Source organism: Corella eumyota, chromosome 2, assembly GCF_963082875.1.
Source record: "Corella eumyota chromosome 2, kaCorEumy4.1, whole genome shotgun sequence".
In the NCBI taxonomy this organism is placed as follows: Eukaryota; Metazoa; Chordata; class Ascidiacea; order Phlebobranchia; family Corellidae; genus Corella; species Corella eumyota.
In genome coordinates this window covers 9,575,528-9,598,523 of record NC_137491.1, presented here as the reverse complement: position 1 = coordinate 9,598,523, position 22,996 = coordinate 9,575,528, and the positions used below count along the sequence as shown (strand labels likewise).

General features: G+C 30.8%; 1 protein-coding gene across 1 annotated transcript; it reads left to right on the top strand.

The window, feature by feature from the left end:
- The first annotated feature begins 1,526 nt into the window (after positions 1-1,526).
- LOC145741329 (uncharacterized) lies at positions 1,527-22,531 on the top strand. Its single transcript, XM_082558902.1, has 64 exons — positions 1,527-1,642; positions 2,260-2,416; positions 2,680-2,805; positions 2,945-3,084; positions 3,455-3,725; positions 3,842-3,954; positions 4,416-4,532; positions 4,674-4,795; positions 4,881-4,974; positions 5,062-5,162; positions 5,247-5,328; positions 5,431-5,588; positions 5,716-5,898; positions 5,980-6,142; positions 6,266-6,376; positions 6,555-6,638; positions 6,824-6,948; positions 7,082-7,276; positions 7,520-7,642; positions 7,788-7,840; positions 7,954-8,013; positions 8,361-8,519; positions 8,730-8,940; positions 9,010-9,140; positions 9,329-9,397; positions 9,582-9,682; positions 9,781-9,982; positions 10,057-10,387; positions 10,494-10,548; positions 10,648-10,707; positions 10,946-11,038; positions 11,251-11,462; positions 11,613-11,723; positions 11,862-12,012; positions 12,129-12,231; positions 12,313-12,374; positions 12,598-12,782; positions 13,045-13,204; positions 13,394-13,481; positions 13,666-13,725; positions 13,858-14,054; positions 14,142-14,240; positions 14,390-14,561; positions 14,776-14,889; positions 15,090-15,253; positions 15,478-15,542; positions 15,868-16,190; positions 16,281-16,363; positions 16,549-16,686; positions 17,025-17,088; positions 17,311-17,438; positions 17,824-17,919; positions 18,038-18,167; positions 18,422-18,532; positions 18,629-18,729; positions 18,813-18,913; positions 19,072-19,189; positions 19,268-19,742; positions 19,947-20,167; positions 20,235-20,325; positions 20,482-20,675; positions 20,931-21,008; positions 21,146-21,223; positions 21,296-22,531. Exons 2-64 carry the CDS (start codon positions 2,314-2,316, stop codon positions 21,473-21,475), a joined length of 8,589 nt encoding a protein of 2,862 aa, XP_082415028.1. The 5' UTR covers positions 1,527-1,642; positions 2,260-2,313; the 3' UTR covers positions 21,476-22,531.
- The last annotated feature ends 465 nt before the right edge of the window (positions 22,532-22,996 follow it).

Genomic DNA, 22,996 nt, shown 5'->3' with positions numbered 1-22,996 from the left:
CAATCATTGGTTAAAAATTGTCAAGATTTTTGTTACTGAAATGTTAATTTATTTTTAGGAGTTACGTTTCAATCAGCGGCTCAATATTTTTTCAGTTCCCCCTCGTTTTTAATTGCGTTTGGGTTGGTTATTTTTGTAATTGCTGTTATTGGATGTATTGCTTCATATACTGCACGGTCCTGGATTTTGAACGTAAATTATTTCAAATATTTTAAGATTACTTTTCTATTTAAACATGTTTAACTTTGGTTATTGACCAGAATTGCATAAACATTACATTGGTTTTGTTTTTGTAGATATATATTGCTTCGTTAATGTTTTTAATTGGACATTCCTGCAGCGTTTTAACAATTGCGGGATTAATATTAGTTTTCAAAGAAACACTAAAAGATATTCTGTATTTCTATGTTAAAAGTAAGAAAAATTTAAATAATGCAATTGTGAAAAATAATTTAAGGTTTTGGTAAAATGCTTTAGTTTAAAAGACGTTTGAATAGGGGTTTGTTAGTTACAAATCACCGAAATACTTTAGATATGATGGGTAATTATGCAAGGAGTGCAAATATGATGGATCTTATGCAAAGTTATGGAAAATGCTGCGGATTAAACTCGTACGCCGATTGGTACGCTGACAAAGGCTGGAAAAATGTTTTGCTACGAAATGTCGAAAAATACAGGTACCAAAACGCATTTTGTATAGTCTGTCAACGAAGGTATACTAATTTTGTTCGATATTTTGTTGTATTTTATCCGCGTGTGGAAAACGTTACTTCACGGCCCTATTAACATCTGTTACTTTTATTCAGTTTTGAGTTAAAGATTGTTATAGGCTTTGTACCGTTAATATCACTTTCTTAAGGCGCTCAGGCATATAGATGTTGTGATTCGAACTAAGGACCTCATGTAGTAAAGCCAAATGTTTCAACCACTACACCACAACGCCGTTTTTAGTTGAATTCTTAATTGTTTTTAAGCGAAGAAATTTGCCTTGGATGTAATCCTTTACCGAACAGCTGCTGCATTGATGGACCTGAAAGCGAATGTGGATTAAAACTAAGCAATGAGCCACCAGCAGCATTTATTTACACGAAGGGTTGTGGTACTGGTAGATTATTCGATGAAATGGCATCTGATGGAAAGACCGGCCTTTTAATTATTCTGTTAATATCTGGAATATTGTTTTTTTGTGTTGCACTTTCTTGTTGTTTAATTGATATTGGTAAAAAGCGAAAAAATCATATTCACCGTACACGCGTTGTAGTTGATAAAAATAAAACCGAAGAATTTGCAGACTAATTTTTGAAATTCCGTGCATTTTTGCCTAGGCTTCCAGCAAAATTGTGAATATATCGAGTGTTTGCAAAAGTAAGAACTACATAATTTAAAGTTTGTGAATTATTGATTAATTCGTTCTTAATTTATCCGCATTTATTTTTTAATAACTGACAAAACATCTTGCACCACATTTCATTACGTAGGTGGTAATACTGAGACTGCTTTGAGGCTATTTTTTTAACTTTGATGACGTCATATTTCGCCATTTTAACGGCATTTTGCTTTGTGCTGAATTTGGTTTTGTAGATATTTGGCGATAAATCCGTTGCAATCGGAAGAAGAAAGCAAATAAAAATTAATTTTGCAGGTAAAATATGTTACTAATAGGTTGTTTTTTTGTTAACAACTTTTTAACATATGTGGCAGCAATTTGAAGTTTCAAAATTTAGGTATAAAACAGGAACAAAATTTTTACAAAACCTCGTTAAAGGTTTTTATTCTAAAATATTATCGTTAACGGTGAAACAACTGTTATATAATATGCAAGGCTTTGCAGTTATTTTATTATTTGTGGGTGAGGAGGGTTTAAATTTTATGATTAAAATAGTTTAGAATTGCATTGTTTCAAAAAAGGCAAAAAATTTTGAAATGAAATAATCGATAATTTTTACACGAACTATACAAAAGCGAATAAGTTAGTATGATTTTTAGCATTTTTTAATGAAACATATATACATGTTGTTGAAATATAAATAAAGTAAGTCTGTTAGTATTTACAAAGTATTGATTTTTTAAATTTTAGAATTTTAAATTGTCATTAAAATTTAGTCAGTGCTTTATTTAAATTTTTTTTGTAATTTGTTGTTCACAGTCTAAAACATAAAAATTTTAAACCTAGTTAAATTTATGTCAGGTTTTGGCAGCTTGCATAAGGTTAAAATGAATTAAATTTTTTGATGAAACATTTTAAACTTTTTTGTTCAGGTCTAATTTTGAAGTTCATCAAGTGACATCAAATGTTTGAAATCTTACTAAGCGATGTCAACAGGCTATGGTGGTAATAAGGGGAAGGATGGAAAGTACAACACACTCAACCTAACGCAATACAAAGGACGCTCTGTAGATACCTCGAAACCATCTGGTAACTTTTCATATCTAACTAAACCTACAAGGGAATAGACTGACAAAAAAAACTAAACCTACAACTTTAAATTTTTTAAAATGTGAAGACATTAATATCAATAACATTGTTTTTTTTTTTAAATTTGTTTGTATAAAAAATTTATTTACAGAGGCATTGAATTTAAAAAAGCATTTATTTTTTTTCTGGCTACAAAAGCTTTCTTAATTTCTTTTGTATATATACTTCTTGTTTTTTAACATACGGGTTTGATTATTTTTTAGGTAATTTAGTTCGTCATGGCCTCCAAAGTTTGGGTAAAGTTGCAAGTACTCGTCGCGTTCCTCCCCCTGCCAGTTTGCCGAGCTTAAAGTCTGAAAACCTTGGAAACGACCCTAACGTTAATTTAGGTGATTATTTGTTACAAAAACAAATGACATAAACGCAAAATGCTGTTAATAGTAAAAAGAGACTATTTTTTAAATTTTCTCTAAAATATTGTAATAGCAAAACCATTTTTTATGACATTTTGTTTTTTTTCATCTTTAGTTCCTAAAGACGGCTCAGGATGGGCTTCAAAACCCGATCAGCCCAGCCCTCAACAGCAAAACCAACCACAAATTCAACAAAATGTGTCGCAAGCCTCCAAAGAAAGTGCTTCCCCAATTTCATATATCACAAAACACCAGGCAAGTATTAAAACAAACTGAGTGTCAGGCTGAGTAAAGTAGAACCAAGCAGCCACACGACCGAATCATTTGTTTGTATTATTAGTCAAAGTAAATATTACAAAGCGAGTTATGTCAATGAAGCGAAAGCTTTTAATATGTTAAAAAAATTCCAAAACATGCTAGAATTATTTTATTTACTTTGTATATAAGTTACAGTTAATCTTTCAAAAAAAAACTTTTTCGTGAAAAATAAAAATGATTTTTATGGTATGCTTGAATGCTAGTGGCAGGAATCAAACCCAAAGCTTCAAGTCTACGCAATATATATATTTATCTCAAGAATTAAAACAATATTTCTGGTTTAACCTACTTCTTTATTTTGTTACAGAACCTTCAATCAAGCCCTTCCGATGGAAACAATCGAAACCAGTCATCATCTGTTCCTTCTCATCACCCCCAACCTCAAACATGGGGTCGCCATGCACCTTCTGGTGGTGGTCGAGCCCCCACATCAGGCACTGGGACCCGGGATCATGGAAACACTCCCTTCTCGGAGGAGTTTCCTACTCTGAATGCTCCGGGTAGCAAGGATGGTGAACTGAAAGGAGATGAATCAACTGAACAACCATACGGACCTGGTCCTAGTTTAAGACCTCAAAGTGAGTAATGTATATACTTTTAGGAAAATCTAAAGACACTTTATTTAAAATTGCCGAAATTCCTATTAAGAAAGTTTTCTGTTGTATTGAGTATAAATTTTTTTTATTTATTTTAGATGTGTCGTCATGGAGAGAAGGTGGGGGTAGAAATCTTGGCCACATTGAGCAGCAGAGTGCTGAACCTGAAGTTTCTGCTCACAAACAAACTTCACAAGGATATGACATGCAGGTAAGAACTTAAATTAAAATTAAAAATAAAAATATACTAGTTTTAAGGTTCAAGTAAAGTAAGTTTTTTATTGTTCATAATGTAGAATGCATTATTCATGCTATATTATTTCTTTTTAAAATACATTTATTTTAATTGTAAATTATTATATGCAAAAAGACGCATTTTAAATGCTGTGGTTTGTTTTTAAAAGTGTAGGTGGTATCTATCTTAAGTTTACTATTTACTAAACAAATGTAATATTTTTCTACACTGCATTAACTTTGTAAATATGTAAGATCAAATTTTGTAAATATTTATAAAAAAAATATGCTTTATTTTGTTGTTGCAATAGATTAATGAGAAAAAGAAACTGATATTCTGCAAAATGAACGCATAGATTTTTTTAATTTTGCCAAAAAATTTTGTTTAAAAAAATTACATAAAAACAAATTTATTAAAGTAATTTAATTTTTATATAGAGTATACAGGGCCACGGCCAGCATAACATGACACAACAACAACAACAAAGAATAATGCAAGCTAATATGATGCATCAACAATCTCTACAATATCGACCCAACATGATGCCAGCTTATGTAAGTTAAAATCTAGTCATAAATTATTAATCTATACAAAAATGAATGACTATTAATTTCTATTTGTTGAATGAAGTATTAATATCTATTGACTAAAAAAAAACTTTCACTGATTTTTTAAGAAATCATTCTTTATTGTAGATGTATAATAACCGGTTCCGCCACCCAGGGATGGTTCCCCCCGGTTCCCAACAGCAGGGTTCCCGGTTTCCACAAAATATTCAACAACCTGGTATGCGGTTTCCTTACCCCAATGAACCTCGGTAAAGTTTAAAAAAAAATTTGTAAAAAGTAAAATTGTTTAAAATTGATTTTTTTGTTTATGAATTATATTTATTTGTTTTTCAGTTTTCGAGCAATGTCACCAACAACAACAGCAGCGACCACTTCACCATATCATCAACAACAAGAAAGTTCTAGACCACAATTTCAAGATATTAAAGTAATTTACTAGTCATGCTGACCTATTAAAGCCTGCAATTTATTCTTAATATTGAATTTTTAAAAAATTATAATTTTGCTCTTCCAGGACACAAGTGAAGAAGGAGGATGGGCAACAATGCACGGGGAGGTAGATTACACTGAGAAACTTGTCTTCAGTGATGATGAGGACACAACCCCAAACAAAACGTAAACTTAAAAAAAATTTCTTGGTTTTAAATTTAAAAAATCTCAATTTTTAAATATTTACTGAATATTGATATATTTTTTTAGGTCGAGTTTTCAAAGTAGTGAAACAGAGAAGACGGAGAAATATTCTACTACTTCTAACAATCAGCAGCAACAAAGACCGAAGGTTAGTTTTAAATATAAAACAATACAGTTTATATCGTTTTCTAAGCCCCACTGTTAAAATTTTTAGACATTTTGAATTTAAACTTTTTAAATTTATTTTTAGGTGATGCCTCCCAGACAAGCATGGCCAACTCAGCAACAACCACAACAATCATACAGCGTAGAACAACAACATTCTATGCAGCAACAATGGCAACAACAACAACAATACTACAACAAGTACCACGCTTCGATGCAAGGAATGGACCAAACTAAATCTGGGTAATTTAAAATGGGCAATTTCTAATAATTTTTATAATTTTGTTTGAAAAAAATCATTTGAATTTTACGTAAATAAACATTTCGCTTGCTTAAACTTAAAATTGTTTTACTTATGCAATTTTTACAGAAACATGATGTTTGATAAACAACAACAGCAGAGAATGCAACCCCAAGGACAATCCTACCCTTCCTCTTCTCCCAACATTTACTCTTCCCACTCCTCTCATCAAGAGGAAGACGGGAGAAGGAGAAATGAGAAAGAGGAGGCTCAGGAGAGAGCACGAAAGAGAAGGGAGGAGGAAGAAAACAGGTAAAGACTTCATCACTTAAAAATGATTTTAAAAAAAAAATTTTTTAAATATATAAATTATTTCTAATTTTTTTCTTTTAGAATGGATATGGAAAGAAGACAGGATCGTAGAATAACAGAATCCCACCAAGAATATGAAAGTCCCTCATTCTGGCAACGAAGTAGTGAACAACAACATAAACATGATAGTTACAGGGTTATGGGTGATAGTGAAACCAATGTTGATGAGAGAAAATATGTCAGGGTAAGTAATAATAAAATTTTCGACTGAAATATACAAAAAAAAATAGCAAATTTTTTGATACAATTTATTTTAGTAACTACACAATATTTTTTTAAAAATATTTGTCTAATTTTTTTTTCAAAGGATCAAAATTACGGAAGCGAGGTATATCACAGAAGTAGCCCCCTACCCTCACATGGAAATATTGGGGGGAGGAATTTACCCCCTAGGTTGGCTCAACAACGACAGCAGCAAGTAAGAAAAAAAAATTTAAACTAAAACTTTTTTTTACCTATGATGAATATTTTGAATCGCTACGGTATGATTTTACTTTGATTCTAAAACACATTTTAACTGAGGCATTATAAATTTTTCATAAAAAAATTTTTAAAATTAACTTTCGTATATATTTATTATAATATTTTTTGTGAAGGAGAGATGGAATCATCAACAGCGACTTATTTCGCCGAGTGGCTATGGCCACACGATGGAGCAATCTTCATGGGATAATCATCATGTAAGTTTGTCACAAGCCTTGTGCAGAGGCAAAGTTGTAACCATAATGTTTGCGTTAGTTAAAAATTTTTTTTAAAATTCTTAAACCTTGTCCTTTCAAAATTTGAAACTGTCATTTAAAGAATTTTTACAGAGTTATTTACTTTAACTCTATTTTATTAACAAAATTTACATTATTTTTTGTAGAATGAGACCAAGCAGACTGTTACAAGTATAATGAAAAGGTCTGAAAGTGAAGATACTGACAACAGTGCAAGAAGTCGAAAAATTTCTGAAAGTTCGGCTCACTCTCATCATGATACTGATGACAGGTTAATAAAATTAAAATTTATAACAATTGTGTAATATTATTATATATCCAATTAAAATTTATTTTGTTTTCTCTTTTATTTGTATAGTATCATCGAGTTTTAAACAAAAAAAAATTAATTTTGATTTTTTTAGGCGATCTTATAACCAGCGTTACAACAAAGATGATAATCGATCCACCGGAGGCGAAAGAGAGCAGCGGCTGTGGGAAGCCGGGCCTGATAAACGGGGGTCAATTAACCGACAACGCTCAAGAGAAAGCCCTGCCCCAACAGGGAACAATTCTCGACGAGGGTCACAAAAACTGACAGTGACGAGGACCGACAGCGGGTAAGTGAATTAAAAACTTGTAAAACTGGTGAAAACCAAATTTACATTTTTTTGCTTTTTTACATTTTTTTAAACAAGTTTTATTCTTAATTTATTTGCCAATGATGACATCGTGCACCACTCATAATTTTGTTGATTGACAAAAAACACACAACCACAGAATTGCGCTGAGGCAAAATAAATATATATTACACAACTAAGATTCCTAAAAATGTATTTTTTAATATGAAATTATTGTTTTAGGCGGTTTGTAAGCCAAGGTGATTCATTGCAATCACAAAATGTCTCAGATTATGATAAAAACAATCAACATGTTGTTAGACCGAGACGAAGTGGTGGAGAAAAAGTAAAACTTCGCAATTTCAGGTTTGTTTTTTTAACTTTATTTTTTTGGAACAAGAAGTGCTAACAAAATTATATTTTTTTGCAATTTTTGCTAATGGTAATTTTTTGCTAATGGTACCAGTTTGAAAATTTTTATTTTTTTATTTTAAATTATTTAATTAAATAGAGTTGATGCTGATGAAGATAATGCTGATAATAAAAACCAGCAACAAAATCAAGGTATTTAGTATTTTATTTATTTAGCTGTAATTTTTAATACAAGTTGTAAAAGTATACATCAAAAATTACCAATTCTCATGTAAAAAATAATGAAAGAAATTTATTTCAATTAGGATTTGATGATGGCTCGACTTTATCGTCTCGCCCTAAAAGCTGGAAAAAAGATATCAAAGGTAAAGTTAGTTACAATTTAAATCGACTTTTATGCATGTTGGTGACTTAACAAATTTCTTAAGCACCACAAGTAGCAGTAGTATTTTCGTACTTAGGCATTTTCAAGTGGTTTTGATTATCTCAAGTGCAGTGATGATCCGAATTTGTTTGAATCTAATTTGTAGTGAAATAATATTTCGCCCCTATCTGAGCACTTAACCCAATTTGTACAAATTAATTTAAAATAAATTAATTGTACAATTAGTTAGCATAAAAAATATTTTTTTTATGGCTTACGAATTTAGTGTAATATTGAAAGTTTAGTAATTAATTTACTTCAAAAATTTTATTTTTAAATGTTTTTTAGTGTCAAAACCAGTAGCTACGGTCTCACCATCTACCAGCACTAATGTAGTGGCAAGCAGGTCAAAAACCAGCAAAAATGATACCATTACTGCAAGTATAACCAGAGACGTGGTTTCTACTGTTACAGAAACACCAGTTACTGGTCAGCCTAAAGCTCAAGGTATTTTAAATATTGTCTAAAATTAATAACACATTTTAATTATTTTTTTAAAATCAAAAAAATAATTTATTTTTTAATGATGAATAATTTGAATCGCTACGGTATGAATTTATCCTGATTCTAAACTACATTTTACTGAAAAAATCTTTTTTTTAAATAATTCCAATTTTTTAAAAAAAATTTGTTTTAAATTAAATCTTTTTTGTTTAGAATCAAAACCAATGCAGCTACGTCCGGAGAGTTGGGATTCTGAGGACAATGTCACAACCCCTCCTTTGTCGCAACAGCAAGTCACAAAAGAGTCACAATCACAATATGATGACAGAAAATATCGTCGTGATAATACTCGAAAAAATGAGAGCCGACGAAATGATAGAAATTTAAATCCAAGAGATTCAAGACCTCCACGTGAAACTAACAGGTTAATAATGCTAAAAGTTAGTTTTTTTGGCAAATAATTTAAAAAATTATAAATTAACTTTTTTTTTAGGCCCGAAGGTCGTTATCAAGGTCGTAACCCAGACCCTAATCGGGGTCGCTATGACAACAAAAGAGACGACAAACAGGATTATAAGAAAAAGGAATCTTACGTTAAACCAACAGTTACTGACACAAATAAAAGTAAATTTTACATTTATTTTAATTTTCAGAAAAAATTTAATTAATTATTAGATAAAGTCTCAACATTGAAGATTTGGACATTTTAAGTACTGTAGCTCACTAAATTAGTAATGTTTATCATTTAACTCATTTTTTAATATTTAAAAAGGCTAATTTTTTAAATTTAAAATGGTTTAATTTCCTCAAAGGTAACAAAGATAAACCTCAAACCACTGCAGGAAGTGAAATCATTAAACCAAGCAAACCACTAGAAAAAGGTAGGAACTAAATAAATAAATAAAAAAACTTAAATTAATTTGCCAATGATGACATCGTGCACCACTCATAATTTTGTTGATTGACAAAAAACACACAACCACAGAATTATGCTGAGGCAAAATTTTTATAAAAAAAATAAAAATTAAAGTCACAAAATTTTTAAAATAATTTTTTTTTTTTCAGAGCAATCCACTGTATTAAGTGTTGGTAAATCTCATAAAGCTGCTGCTCCACCTGCCACTAATGTGTGGGAAGAAAGAAAAAAGCAAGCTAAAATAACCCAGGTACTTTTTTATTAATTTTTTTTTATTTAAAATTAATTTTCAATGAAAAAAAAAAAAATTTTTAAATATCAAAAAAAAATTTTTTTTTTAATTTTTAGAAAGAAGACGAAAATCTGACTTACACTCCCAAGCAGGAGGATAAAAAGAGGACCTTAAAAGAAACAGCTCCTCCTTCTGTTCCAATCAAACCAATCGTCCAAAACCCTAAACCCAAACTTACCGACGAAATTAAATCTTTTGATGATCCTAGAGAAAAATCTGCCCCAACTAAACCCAAACCAAAACAAATCGAATTTTACGGTAAGATATTACATAATTTTAAAACAAATTTTAAGAAATCGGAAAAAAAATTATTTTAAAATATTTTATTCCAGAATCGAAATCTTCCGATTCTCGACTTCGAAGGTTAAACAATGAAAACAATTCTGATCGGCGTAGCAACCTCGATGACACACGACCTCCACGACGCAACAACTACGATGATCGACCACGACATGTTACACAAAGTGAAGACTCTCGCTTGCGGAGAGGTGGTGATCGTCGGCGAGGCTCATCTTCGCAGACATATCGGAGTACTGAGTCTTACTCAGCTGGAGCAAAATATGAACGTCGAGGTAGGGGTCGTGGAAGGTCAAGAGGTTTTACCAGGGGTCAAAGTGATGGGTTACAAAGAGGGTCTGTCAGAGGAGGGCGCCGTGGTGTTGGGTAAATATTTCTTTTTTAAATTTTGTAATTTTAAAAATTGATAAAAATGAGACCAATTTTTTTTTCTTTCAAATTTGTTAATGAAATTTTGAACATATTTGTTTAGGTCGTATAGTCATTCATCTAGGCAAGCTTACTCTACTAGAAAATATAATGATAAGGTAAGAATAAGGAAAAAATGTTATCATGATAGCAATTTTTGGTTAATTTTTCTATGAATACATCTGTGTTAAAATTTAATAACTTTATCTCTTATTTAGTTTAATAGTGATGGATCTGAAGGTTCAACTAGCTTGGAGTCCACTGACGATGAAACTTACGTAAGTTAAAAACTTCTTTGACAGATTTATGTTTTAAAGCTTATATTGTCCTTGATGATCTTCACACAGACCTGTACTTAATAATAATGCTGATTTGTTTTGATCTGAGACTATTATTTTACTGTCTTAAATTCTTTAAAATTACAAATATATTCATTTTTTTGTTAAATTTAATTTGGGTAAATTATTAGAACCCAAACTTAGGATATTTTTTTTTTTAATTTTTGTCTCCTTTCAGGTCAAAGATGCTGGAAGAAAAAGAGAGGAGGCATCTGAAGATTCAACAGAGAGTTACACAGAAGACGAAGACAATTCCCCTCCAAATAAACCGGTATTAACCTTTTTTATAAATTTTTAATTTGCCAATGATGACATCGTGCACCACTCATAATTTTGTTGATTGACAAAAAACACACAACCACAGAATTATGCTGAGGCAAAATTAGAAAAAATAGGGGCTTTTATATGTAGTAAAAATATAAGTTTTTATGGGTTAATGTGGGTCAATTTTATGAGTCAAAAAATAATTTTTTTAATTTTAAGATTGTGACAAAACCCGCAAACCCCAATCCACCCCCAGAGTTTGTAGCAAGGGGTGAAGCTACTCGTAGAGGAAGAGGTGGGGTGAGAGGTCGTGGTGCTGGGTCAAGAGGTCGAGGTCGTGGAAATAATAACCCGACTCGTGCCACTTACTCTGCACCACCATCTAGTGGTGGAAGAGGAAGAAGTGATAACCGAAGAGACCCACCTTTAGGGTAAGTTAATTAGAATTTTTTTTTATTTTAAATACTGTTAGGTTGAATTAGTGGTTAAAAAAATTTCATATTGAATTTTATTGAAATCTAAATTCTGCTTTTTAACCTGCTGTCTTGTAATATTTTTATGCTAAAAAGAATTGTTTGCAGAAATGCGAGGACATCTCAGCGAAACACTAACCCAACAGAGAATCCAACAAGAGCTCCTCCCACCACACAACAACAACATGACAAGAGAAAAAGAAGACCAAAGCAAGATCAGTAAGACTAAATACATTTTAACATTATTTTATTTTGGGTTTTTTAACTGGTTTTCGAAAATAGTCAGAAAAACTTGAAAAATTTCTTTTTTAACTTAATTTCAAACTCGATACTTTTGCTTCACTTTTTTACTATTAGGCCGCCCCGATTTAAAAACTCTAGTCAAAAGAGAAATACTCCTCGAGATTCTACCTACAACGGGAATCGAACCCAAGGTAGAGGGGGCGAGAGACCAGAAGTAAATGAGGACTGGGAAACAACATCTGAAAACAGTGCAGAAGCAAAAAAGGTAATTTTTGAATTTAAAAAATATTATTTTTAGATAAATTTTAATTTGTGTTATTATAAAAATTACTTTTAAATTTTTTCTGTAAGTTTTTAACTTTTGTTTTTTAAACAATATAGAACCCACAGAAACCTAGTGATAGGTCAAATGAAACAAAAAGAAATGATGCGAAAAGAAGTTTTACCAACCAAAGACCTTACAATGACAGGCATTCTAGCAGAGGTACAAAAAATTCCTAAAAAAAAAAAAAAAAAAATTTTTACTTTTTTATAAATTTTTTTTTATTAAAAAAATTTTTTTTAGGAGGTAGAAGCAATGTTAGTCACAGCTCTCAACACAAAGGACCAATCCATGTTGAAAAACAGGTAAATTTAAAACTAACTTATCAAAATAACTGCAGAATGATTAGAATGTTAAGACATAGGACATGCAATGATTGTATTAATCGTAATGCTCTCCAATGATTGCTATTTACTTTATTGTCATAGTTACTATGACTGCAGATTTTCGACATTAAAAAATTTAAAAAATATAAAAATTAAAATTTTAGAAATAATTTTTTTTTAATTTTCTGAAATTTTATTTTAGGTATTTTCTCTTCATACTGTTAACTACACTAACCCCTCTGCTATAGAAGGAGCTTTAAACCAGGGTATAACCGACAACAAACTAGAGCAAGGTTTAAAAGCAAAAAACGAGGAGGTTTTTAGGATGTATGATCTTACTAATTATGCTGGAGTTATTAATGTTGACGATATACCTGGATCTCACAGGTAAAATATTCACAAATATTTATGAATTTTTGTTAAATTTTTTTTTTTGAATGTCAAAATTTAAAATGTGAGATTATTTATTTACTTGCCAATGATGACATCGTGCACCACTCATAATTTTATTGCTTGACAAAAAACACACAACCACAGAATTATGCTGAGGCAAACTTAATTAATTAATTAAACTAGTAAAATCAGAATTTCGATAAAAAATTTAAAAAAAAATTTTTGTAGAAAAAATTAAAAAAAATTTTTTTTGTAGAAAAAGCAATGGTCCTGACATCCAGGAAAGCAGCCTTGATCTTTTAATTAGCTCTCTACCGCCTTCTGGTGAGAAATCAAGCGAGGACGAAGATGGTTTTACACCGGTGCTTTCTAAGCGAGCACAAAAGAAAAAATTGGAAGAAACCAGGAAAAAAGATGTAAATAAAATACTTTTCCAATTTTTTTTTTTATATTGTGACAAAAAATTGTTTTTCAATGATGATTCTTACACAGACCTGTACTTAACAATAATGCTGATTTGTTTTGATCTGAGACTACTTTTTTTTTAAATGTACTAAAAATTAATATTTAAACTCAATTTAAACTTTTAATTTAAAATGTTTTAGAAAGAAGAACAGTTGTTGGAGGCGACAAGAAAAGCTCGTTTGGAACAAAAACTACAAAAACGAAACAAAATGTTGAAATCAAACACAGGTAAAATACATTTTTTAATTTTCAGTTGCTTTATGCTCTGCCTATTTATTAGTAAATATATTTTACAAACTGCATAGTGGATACATATCAAATAAATCTGAGTTCAAAAGTTTAGAATGTTGGATAACTTTACTTGCTTTGTAATATTTTTTGTTGATTTTTTGATTATTTTGTTCAAATTTAGGAGTTTTAACTGGCAGTAGTGGAAGTATTAAACAACCCAACAACAGTACTTGGATGATAGGTAAATTGTTTCAATTATTTTACTTTCATTTTATTTGTTTTTGGTATTTGTAACTTATTTTTAAATTATTAAAGACTTCAAAAGAAAAAAGTTTCTTAAAAAAATTGTTATTTATTTTTTTTATTCTTGTAGGTACTTGGGACCCTAAAGATAGTTCAAGTATTAAGAAGAAACTTGAGAAATCGGAAATAAGTCACGACAGTGGGGTTGAATCATCAGTCACTTCATCCCAACGAAGTTCACCTGGTACCGAAGCCAAATTGAGTTTCAGTCATTTTGGTTCGGTCACTTCAACCAGCATCGTGACTTCAGTATGCGGCAACCTACAGGTAATTCAAAAATAATAAAAATTTACCCAAAATGGCCCAAAAAATGATTTTTTGTTTATTTTTTACAATTTTTCTTGTTTTTTTTAGACTCCATCTATGACAAGTATGATACAAACCTCATTGAAATTGTCGGCAAATATTACAACAAGTCCAAAACTATCATCGTCTCTCTCTAACAATAACCCAGTAAGTTTAAATAAAGTAATATTAAAAAATATATATTTAATAACTTAACAGTGTTATGTTAAACTTATTTTACCTTTAATACTCTCTGTGATTTTAATAAAAAAAATTTAATGAAAAAAAAAACTAAAATTAAGAAAAAATTTTTTTAGATAAGTTCTTCTACTCATAGCCCAAATAGGGTTAGTGGAAATCCAATTGGACCAATAGGAAATGAGCGTGTAAAAGTCTCAAAGCAGCCTGTAGAGAATATGACTTCTATATTTCCGACAATGAATGACAAAAATGCGATTTCATTTATAGCGGATGAGGATGTCAGCAAAGGTTGGTTTTTTAAAAATCTGTAATTTTGGTAACCTACCTTTTTGAGAAACAAAATAACTTTAATTTATTTTTATATATTGTTATATTTTCTATTAAAATTGTTTTTATTGTAAAAGTAATTTTTATTAAACTCGTTTTTGTTAAATGCTTTTTAAAATAAAATCCCAAAAATAATTGCGAAGTTTTTTATTTAATTGAATTTTTTGTTATACAGCAATCAAGGTTCCGACAAATTTGTTTCCAAGCGACGTACTTGCTTCAAATAATTACTCACCATTTGGGGAACCCCCCAACGTGGCACTGGACATGTCTCAAAGAAGTTTTAAAGGTAAAAAACTTAACAAAATTTTTTTTTATTTAGTTTGCCAATGATGACATCGTGCACCACTCATAATTTTGTTGATTGACAAAAAACACACAACCACAGAATTAGGCTGAGGCAAAATTAACAGTTTTAATTATTTTTTAATTTTAATATAAAAATTTTGTTAAAAAATAAACCAAAAAAAATTTTTTATTTTTTTTTAGCTTACCAGAAAAGTGATTTCTCAGATGATCACAGTGATTTGTCGATACCCACGAGCAACTATAATGCCCTGGGTACTTTTTCGACCCCTTCTGCCTCTCCTAAACCTACTGATCTTAATATGGGGCCAAATAGTGAAGTTGACCCCATTTCAAGTTTTATTCATGTAAGTTTATGTTATTTTGTGAGAATGAAAAGTTGCAGTTTGATAATGAATTTTTGATCTATTAAAGCTTTTAATGCCTACTGTCGATATAAATAAAAAAAAAAAATAAAAAAAATATTTTATAGTTTTTACTATAGCTTTTGCTTATTTGTTTTTATCTGAGACTACTATTAAAAAATAATACTTTAACTTTATTTACAATTTCAATGTTTAATTTTTCATAGAGACCACAAACGTCAGGAATGTTCTCATCACTAACTTCAAAAGCGATGTCCATGAATAAAGCGGGGTGAGATAGAATTCCTGAAAATTTTATTTTTTTAAGTTTTTTTTTGTTGATATTATTTTAAGTTTTATTTAAGTTGCGATAAACAGTGCAGGATGATTAAATTTGATGACATGATTTTCAATGATTGTTTCATGTTGTTCTATCTATGACTGCACTGTGCAACTTAAATGTGCACGACTTTTATTTTTCTATTTTTTTTTTACATAAAGTCAGAAAAAGTTTTAAGAAAAAAATGTCAGAAATTAGAAAAAAAGTTTAAAAATTAGAAAGTTTAAATTAATTTTTCGATACAGTTAATACAGCTCCGTTGTTTGTTTGTGTTTAGGGTAAGTCTTGACTCTGACCCCCCCAAAGACATGCCCCTTACCCCCCAGCCCCAACCTAACCCAGGTAATCGGCAAATTGAGGGGACCATCCCTGCGCCGATACCCTTACCACCCAAACACACCGTTAATAATAACAAGGGGGAGGGGGACAGTATTAGGCAACAAAATAATGATGTTAATCCCCCGTCGACTAACGGTGGGGGCGATATGGGTCTGTTGACCCCAACTTCACCCTCGATTGACCTCAATTTGAAGATGGAGCTAGGAAGAAAAGCGTGGGAAAATATGCCACAATCTTTAAACCCTGTCAGCCAACCAGGAAGTAAGAAAAAAAAAATTTAAGATTGATTTCTTAAAAAAATTGTTTCAATAAAAAATAAAAGTTTAATTTTACTTGTTATTTTTTTTTTAGATGGAAATGAAAGTTATCCTTATCATTCAACTACTTCAGTTGGTGATGATCCTGAACCTGTTATACATCCTTCAATGCCATCTGTAAGTTGGTGTGATAAATTTCTCTTAAAACATAAAAACTTTAAAAAATAAATAAAAAAAAGCTAAAAATACTTAAAATATGGAAATGACAAAATGATCTGGAATTTTTTTTAAAACTAAAAATATATGCAGCTGTTAATATTTAAATTTTATCTTGTGAAAATTTGCAAATATTGTTTTTTTAGGCTGATTTGAGTGTAACACAATCAAGTGAATGGAAGCCAAGCACTAGTATTTCATCAACTTCTAACAATGAGGAATCCTGGAAGAATCCAACTCAACAAACTCAACCTATTATCGAAAAAAAAAAGGAATCTGTTAAGGTAACAATTTTTAAAACTTTTATTTTTATTGACTAGCCTTTCTTAGGTGGTGTCCTAATATAACAATTAAATTCATTTTAATAATATTAAATCATTTTTAAAATTTTTTTTTAGAAATTAAAAAAAAATTAAAAAAATTTTTTTTTAACTGTTTTGAATAACTGCAGAATGATTAGAATGTTAAGACATAGGACATGCAACGATTGTATTAATCGTAATGCTCTCCCATGATTGCTACTTACTTTATTGTCATAGTTACTATGACTGCAGACCCAAATTTTGATATACCTAACTTAATTGAATTTCAGTGACTAATTTTTAAACCCTATTTTTATTAGAGTCCAACTTTAGCCTCAAATGAGCCTACAATTCAAACTGGAAATTTTACTCCTGATTCTCAAGGTTGGTAGAAATAATATTTGATATTTTTCTTTAGCTTAACAAATATTACAAACAAAAAACCGTAGCAAGTGATTAAGTGTTAAAAGATGAAAAAAATGAGAAAAAAATTTATTCACCAGAATTATCCCAATATTTTTTCCATCAATTTTAACTATTATAGGCATTTTTGTAAACAATAAGTAAATTAAAATTATAAATATTAACAATTTAATAATTTTTTAGCTGCACCATTAGTAATGTCCCAGCAACAACAACAAGTAGCTGCACCACAGCAGATAGCCTCATCTTATAATATTCCATCTTATGTTAATTATGATTATCCTTATTCCCAACCTCATAGATCGGGACAGGTAAATTTATTTTTAATCTTAAAAAAAAATTTATTTTTTGTATATATTTTTATCCTTAATGTGGGAAGGTCGAATGCGCAACCTAAACATAGAGTAACAACTGTTATCCTGACCAAGTCTCGAGTTGCCTTTAGCAGTTTAGGATATTTTAGATTATAATTGTCCGATAATTATGCTGCTGATTAAGCGCTGACTCAGCAGGAGGTTATACTGTTTATAGCACCCTACTCAAGAGCGCTACAGCATGAGAGCAGTGGGGAATAAACCCATTACCCCATGTGGTGTAGCAAGTGTTTCTTACCACTACACCATGCTGCCGGTTCTCATTGACCTATATTTTCTAAATAAAGATTTAAAAAGTAACAAAATCTGTAATATTTTTTAGCCAACACAATCTACAATTTATCATCAACCAATTTCATCTCAATCTCTTGCAACTAACCTTCAACAAATGCAACAATATTTTGGAAATATGCCTTCAGTAAGTTACTATGTCAAACAAGTTATTTAAAAAAAAATACAAAATAAATTTAAAATGATAAGACATAGGATATGCAATGAGTGTAATAATCAACATTTTTTCTGATTTTTCTTATTAGGAATATGCTCAAAATATCTACTCGGCCACCCCTACAGTTACTTACAACAGTTTATCCCAACCACAAAGCTACAACACTCCACAACAAAGTGATTATTCACTTATGTCAAGTTCTGTAGCTCAACCAACTGGTAATTTAAAAAAATCCTAAAAAAAAATTTTTTTTAAATTTGAAGGTACAAATTTCTAATTTTTATTACTGCAGAATGATTAGAATGTTACGACATAGGACAAGCAACGATTGTATTAATCGTAATGCTCTTCCATGATTGCTATTTACTTTATTGTCATAGTTACTATGACTGCAGAATTTTAATGAACAAAAGCCCACAGTCTCTTGCCACTCATTAATTTATGTCTTTAAAAAGTTCTTTTTTCTCATTAGGAAAACCATCAGTTGCTCCCAACACGACCACTATTAAAAGTAACCCACCTGCTACAGTACCACGAGGAAATCCCCTACCTGCTACTTATGGAACTCCATCGACAATGCCTGGTAAAAGAAATACTTAATTAATATTTAATTGTGGACAGCTTCTGTGATATAGTGTATTGATACAATTTTTTTTATTTAAATTTTTTTTTGTTATAGGAATGAGTCAGCATGCAGGTATGACTCAACAAACAAATCTCGGAACTAATCCATTGTCTCTTCCACGGCCACATGGTGGCGCTCCTTCACCAGCTCAACAAGTAAGTTGACTCGAAAAAAAAATTCTGTTTAAAAATCTTTATAGCAAATAATAATAAAAAATTGTCTTTTGTATTTTGCTTAGATTCATTACATTCCATTATTGGATCAAAATCGAGTAGTAAGTGGAAATCAAGGAAGTCCTGCAACATTAATGAACAGACCTCAATCTACTTCTTTCTTTAGGTAACAACAAGCTTTAAATTTCGTTTTAAACCTCAAAGACTTGCGAATATTGTGTTAAACTACCTGAAACTATATAAATTGTATTTTGAATTGTTTTTTTGTGAAAATGTCGAGTTAATTTTTTTGTACAACTTTTAAGATTTTTGATTTTTTTTTAGTTCGTTGAACCAAGGTGGAAATAATTTTTACCCACCACAACCCCAACTACGACAACAACAACATTTTCATCACCACCATCCCCAACAGACCATACCGCCAACTCTCTCTTACCAACAGGTTGGTTTGCCACCATTTTTATTTAAATGCTTAAATAAAAATATTTATATTTAAAATATTTGGTAAAAAAATTTTTAGGGAGGTTTTCAACAAATGAAAGCGATATCACCCAGCCCCGGTACCCAACTAACCCATGATACTTTTGGAAACCCCCAACAGAGCTCATATGCCCCGATTGCCCCACCTTCGCAACGAATTCGAGTCACCCCCGATTTCTCACCCCATTCTTACTACTACGAACAACCTAAACCCCAACAAATGGGACAAAAACAGATCACCCCATCTTCTACACCCACCTTTTCTGGCACTGCAGCCCCGGGAAAACAGAATATAGCGATTTCTGGTTATAAACCACAGATGTATAGCATTCAGCAAAAACCAGATATAAACCAGCAACCACAGATGTCCAAATTTGGTTTCTCGAATATTTCCTCGAACAGTGGAATAGGTTTCCCAGGTCAATCGGATTGGGGTAAAGCGCAGAATCAAAGCGGGCAAATGCAGCAGAACAAGAACATGGTACATGGGATTTTATCAAGACCATTTGCTTCATGTAAGTTTAATTTTTGTGTTTTTTAGAGATTAAATTAATAATTTATAATTGGTTTAATTTTTTGTATATAAGCAATAAATTATTACTGTTTATAATTAACATTATGTTCAACTATGAAAATTTAAATTTAACAAGATATAATCCAAAATAAATTTAAAAAAATTTTGTGTTTTTATTTTTTTCTTAAAATTTTCATTTTTTTAGCTGCTGGAGATTCAACTTTTCAACAAACCCCACCCTCCTACCAAACACAACAACAAAAAGACTCCATTATGGGATACCCTGGACAACAATTTCAACCAGCAACTCTATGGAAACCCAACATGAACCCCCCACATCAGCAGCCAGGGATTTTAGGGAAACCACCTCCTAGAATGCCGATGACCCAGCAAAGATTTCCATCTCCACAATCCCAAAGCTTTCAAGTGAGTTTTTGTTATTTTTTTTATGAGTTTTTTAAATTTTTAACTTAATTTTTTTTTTGTTTTTTAGCCTGGTATGATGCCACCAATGCAGGGTGGGGCCAGGATGCAGAGAAATATAACTCCCTCTCCGAGGATGCAAATGCAAGGAGCTGGATTAGGTAAATTAGAACCTTTTTACTAAAACGTTTTTGTTTTAATTAAAAATGTTTTTATGAAATTGTTTTTACTATCTTTTTATGATAATTAAATTTTTTTCTAATTAGGTTTTTTTTTTTTCATTATTTTTATTTATTTTGTTAAAAATTTGTTTTCAGTTGCCAACATGCCAATGATCGGTACGTTTCACACAATGGATGCAACCCAACCAAACAAACAAAACAAAAAAGCAATGCAAAGTAACAACCCTCAGCAAGGAGCAAAAGCCCCTCCTGTACCCACATTGGTGCGTGGAGCTGGAAGTAATTTGGTTGGAAAGAAACCAACTTTTATGCCAGAGGAGGTTGTCAAGGTAAATAAAAAAACTTATGTTGGTTTTTTGTCTGAAAGAAACTGATCAAAGTAGGTTATCTATATAGTGGAGCTTGGTGGACAATAGATATATGTATGTTCCATTTATAGGCCTACAGAATAAATTAAACTGGCATTTGTGGTGCAGGTAAGTTATCTCGGGCAAATTTTAGTTAAAATTTTTAACAATTTAAATGCTGACTGTAGAGTGGGTGGTCCATCAACCAGTGTTAAATAATATTTAAAAATTTTTTAGTCTAACCAAGCATCTGAGAGAGCAAGCCTTCTTCAATCTCTCTCTAATTTTTTTCCAGGAAAGAATAAAAATGAACAGGTAAAAATTAAAAGTGAAGTGCTACATAAACATCATTAGATTTGTAAAGTGAAAACTTATAATTATTAAAAACAAATCTTACCCGGAAAATAGAAAAATATTTTTTTATTCTATTTCAAAATGTTGTTATTTTTAAGGGTGAAAATGGTGAGGAAAAATCTACAGCTTGGTCTGCTCAAGTTGCAAGTAGTTCTCCATTACCACAACGTAAACCTGTAAGTCCATCTAAAATTAAAAGAAATAAATTTCGTAAAAAATAAAACAATTTAATTTTTATATTTTTTTAGGGAATGAGGCATCCAGGGGTCGATAAAAGAAGGGGTAAAGGTGATAACCGCTCGGGACCCATAGGTGGCAACAAACCCCGATATCAGGACGAAGAAATTCCGATTCAGGCTACCAAAAAGTTGACCCTTGCTGATACACAGCCAAAAAAGGGTGAAGTAGCTACAAGAAATCGACCCTGATAGCGTTTAGCTCAAGTTTTTTGACCCGAATGTCGAAAAACTCTACAAAGTAGACTTTTATTCTTGTATATAGCTATACCCTTTGTGGTTGTGTTTTTTTGGTAATTTCTGCTATTTGATGTTCTTGTTTAAAGTGTACAGAGACTTTTGTTTAGGTTTTTTGTTTGTTTTTTCTGTCACTAGTTCACGATATTGTTTATATTCAGTTCTAGCGAACTCCTGTTTAGTTGAAAACAAACTCTTTTATTTACACATTGTATCAAACAATTGTGTGTTGAAAACCTTGCTGCTGCTGACTGGGTGCATGTGAATATAATCCGGTGATTGTTTTATTAAAAGCTAAACAGTTTTTGTAATATTTAGAAAGCTTGCATTGTTGTTTTTTTGTGTTAGAAAAGGCAAGTTCGGTTTTTGTTCATAAACTATTTTTGTTATTATTTAGCATTTGTAAAAATATGTCATTCATATCGAGTATACTATTACCCGGAACTGTTTATTTATACTTGGTAATTAATCTATTTAAAATTGTATGTGGCTTTGTGCAAGTAATGTCTTGTGAGTGGTTCTTTGACCAAAAGTGGCCGCATTGACACGCTCCGAAAATGAGAGAAAAATTCTTTTTTTGACGGTATATCGCGTTGAAGTTTTTCCATGTTGATTTTAACGCATTTTTCCGTGATCACTGTGTTTCTAAAGCTTTTTTCACTGAATATTTATATGTCTCTAGTGTGAAAGCAAAAAAACTATTTTTGGCTTGAATTTATCCTCGCAAAGAAGACAGCTCGCCCTATACACATCTTAGGGCCGATGTACAGCCCGTACATTTTCACTATTTTTTTGGCAACACTTTTCCGTAGTTCTTAGCCGTTTTGTTTTTCTTGTGGGTGCAAATTTCATTGATCTTATGTGTGTGTTGTTACTAAATTCTTTCACCAATATATTTGTCTTTGTACCCTTAACGAAACATGTTTATAATTTAGCAAGTAGTTTTTCTTAACATGTGGCAGTGTGTAACAATTTGTCTGCCTTTGAAAATAAAATTTTGCTGTTAAGGCCTGTGGTTTTGTATTAAAAATACTAATTTTAGTAGCCAACAGGTTATGTAGAATGTCAGAAGACCATATGATCTTTGTTGACAGGATTTCAAGAAATAAATTATGAAAACTTCTATCCATACACTTTATTAAACTAAATATTATGGCTATTATAACACTTAGGGGACATGTGTAAGATCCCCTTACAGGTATTTACCTTGTATTAATACCATAAAAAAGCACTAATATGTATATCTCAAACTATATTCTCAGTGAATAAATTCCACAAACTTCATATAGTTTCTAATAAAGAAAACATATTTGTAATATAAACAAAAAAACGTTTTGAATTTGCAAAACGTAAATAATTAAGGTAAACAATTTCTACATTTGATTATAATAAAAAACGTACATTATTAACTGTTAAATATTACTTTACAAATCTATTTTCAATTTTGATTCTAAAAATAATTTACATCAAGACTAT

Excerpts from the sequence above, each read along its gene's own strand:
- LOC145741329 (XM_082558902.1), top strand. The coding sequence starts at position 2,314 with ATGTCAACAGGCTATGGTGGTAATAAGGGGAAGGATGGAAAGTACAAC. Across the intron at positions 11,039-11,250 it reads ATTCCCCTCCAAATAAACCG|ATTGTGACAAAACCCGCAAA; the intron begins GTATTAACCTTT and ends TTTAATTTTAAG. Across the intron at positions 18,730-18,812 it reads CTCCTTCACCAGCTCAACAA|ATTCATTACATTCCATTATT; the intron begins GTAAGTTGACTC and ends TATTTTGCTTAG.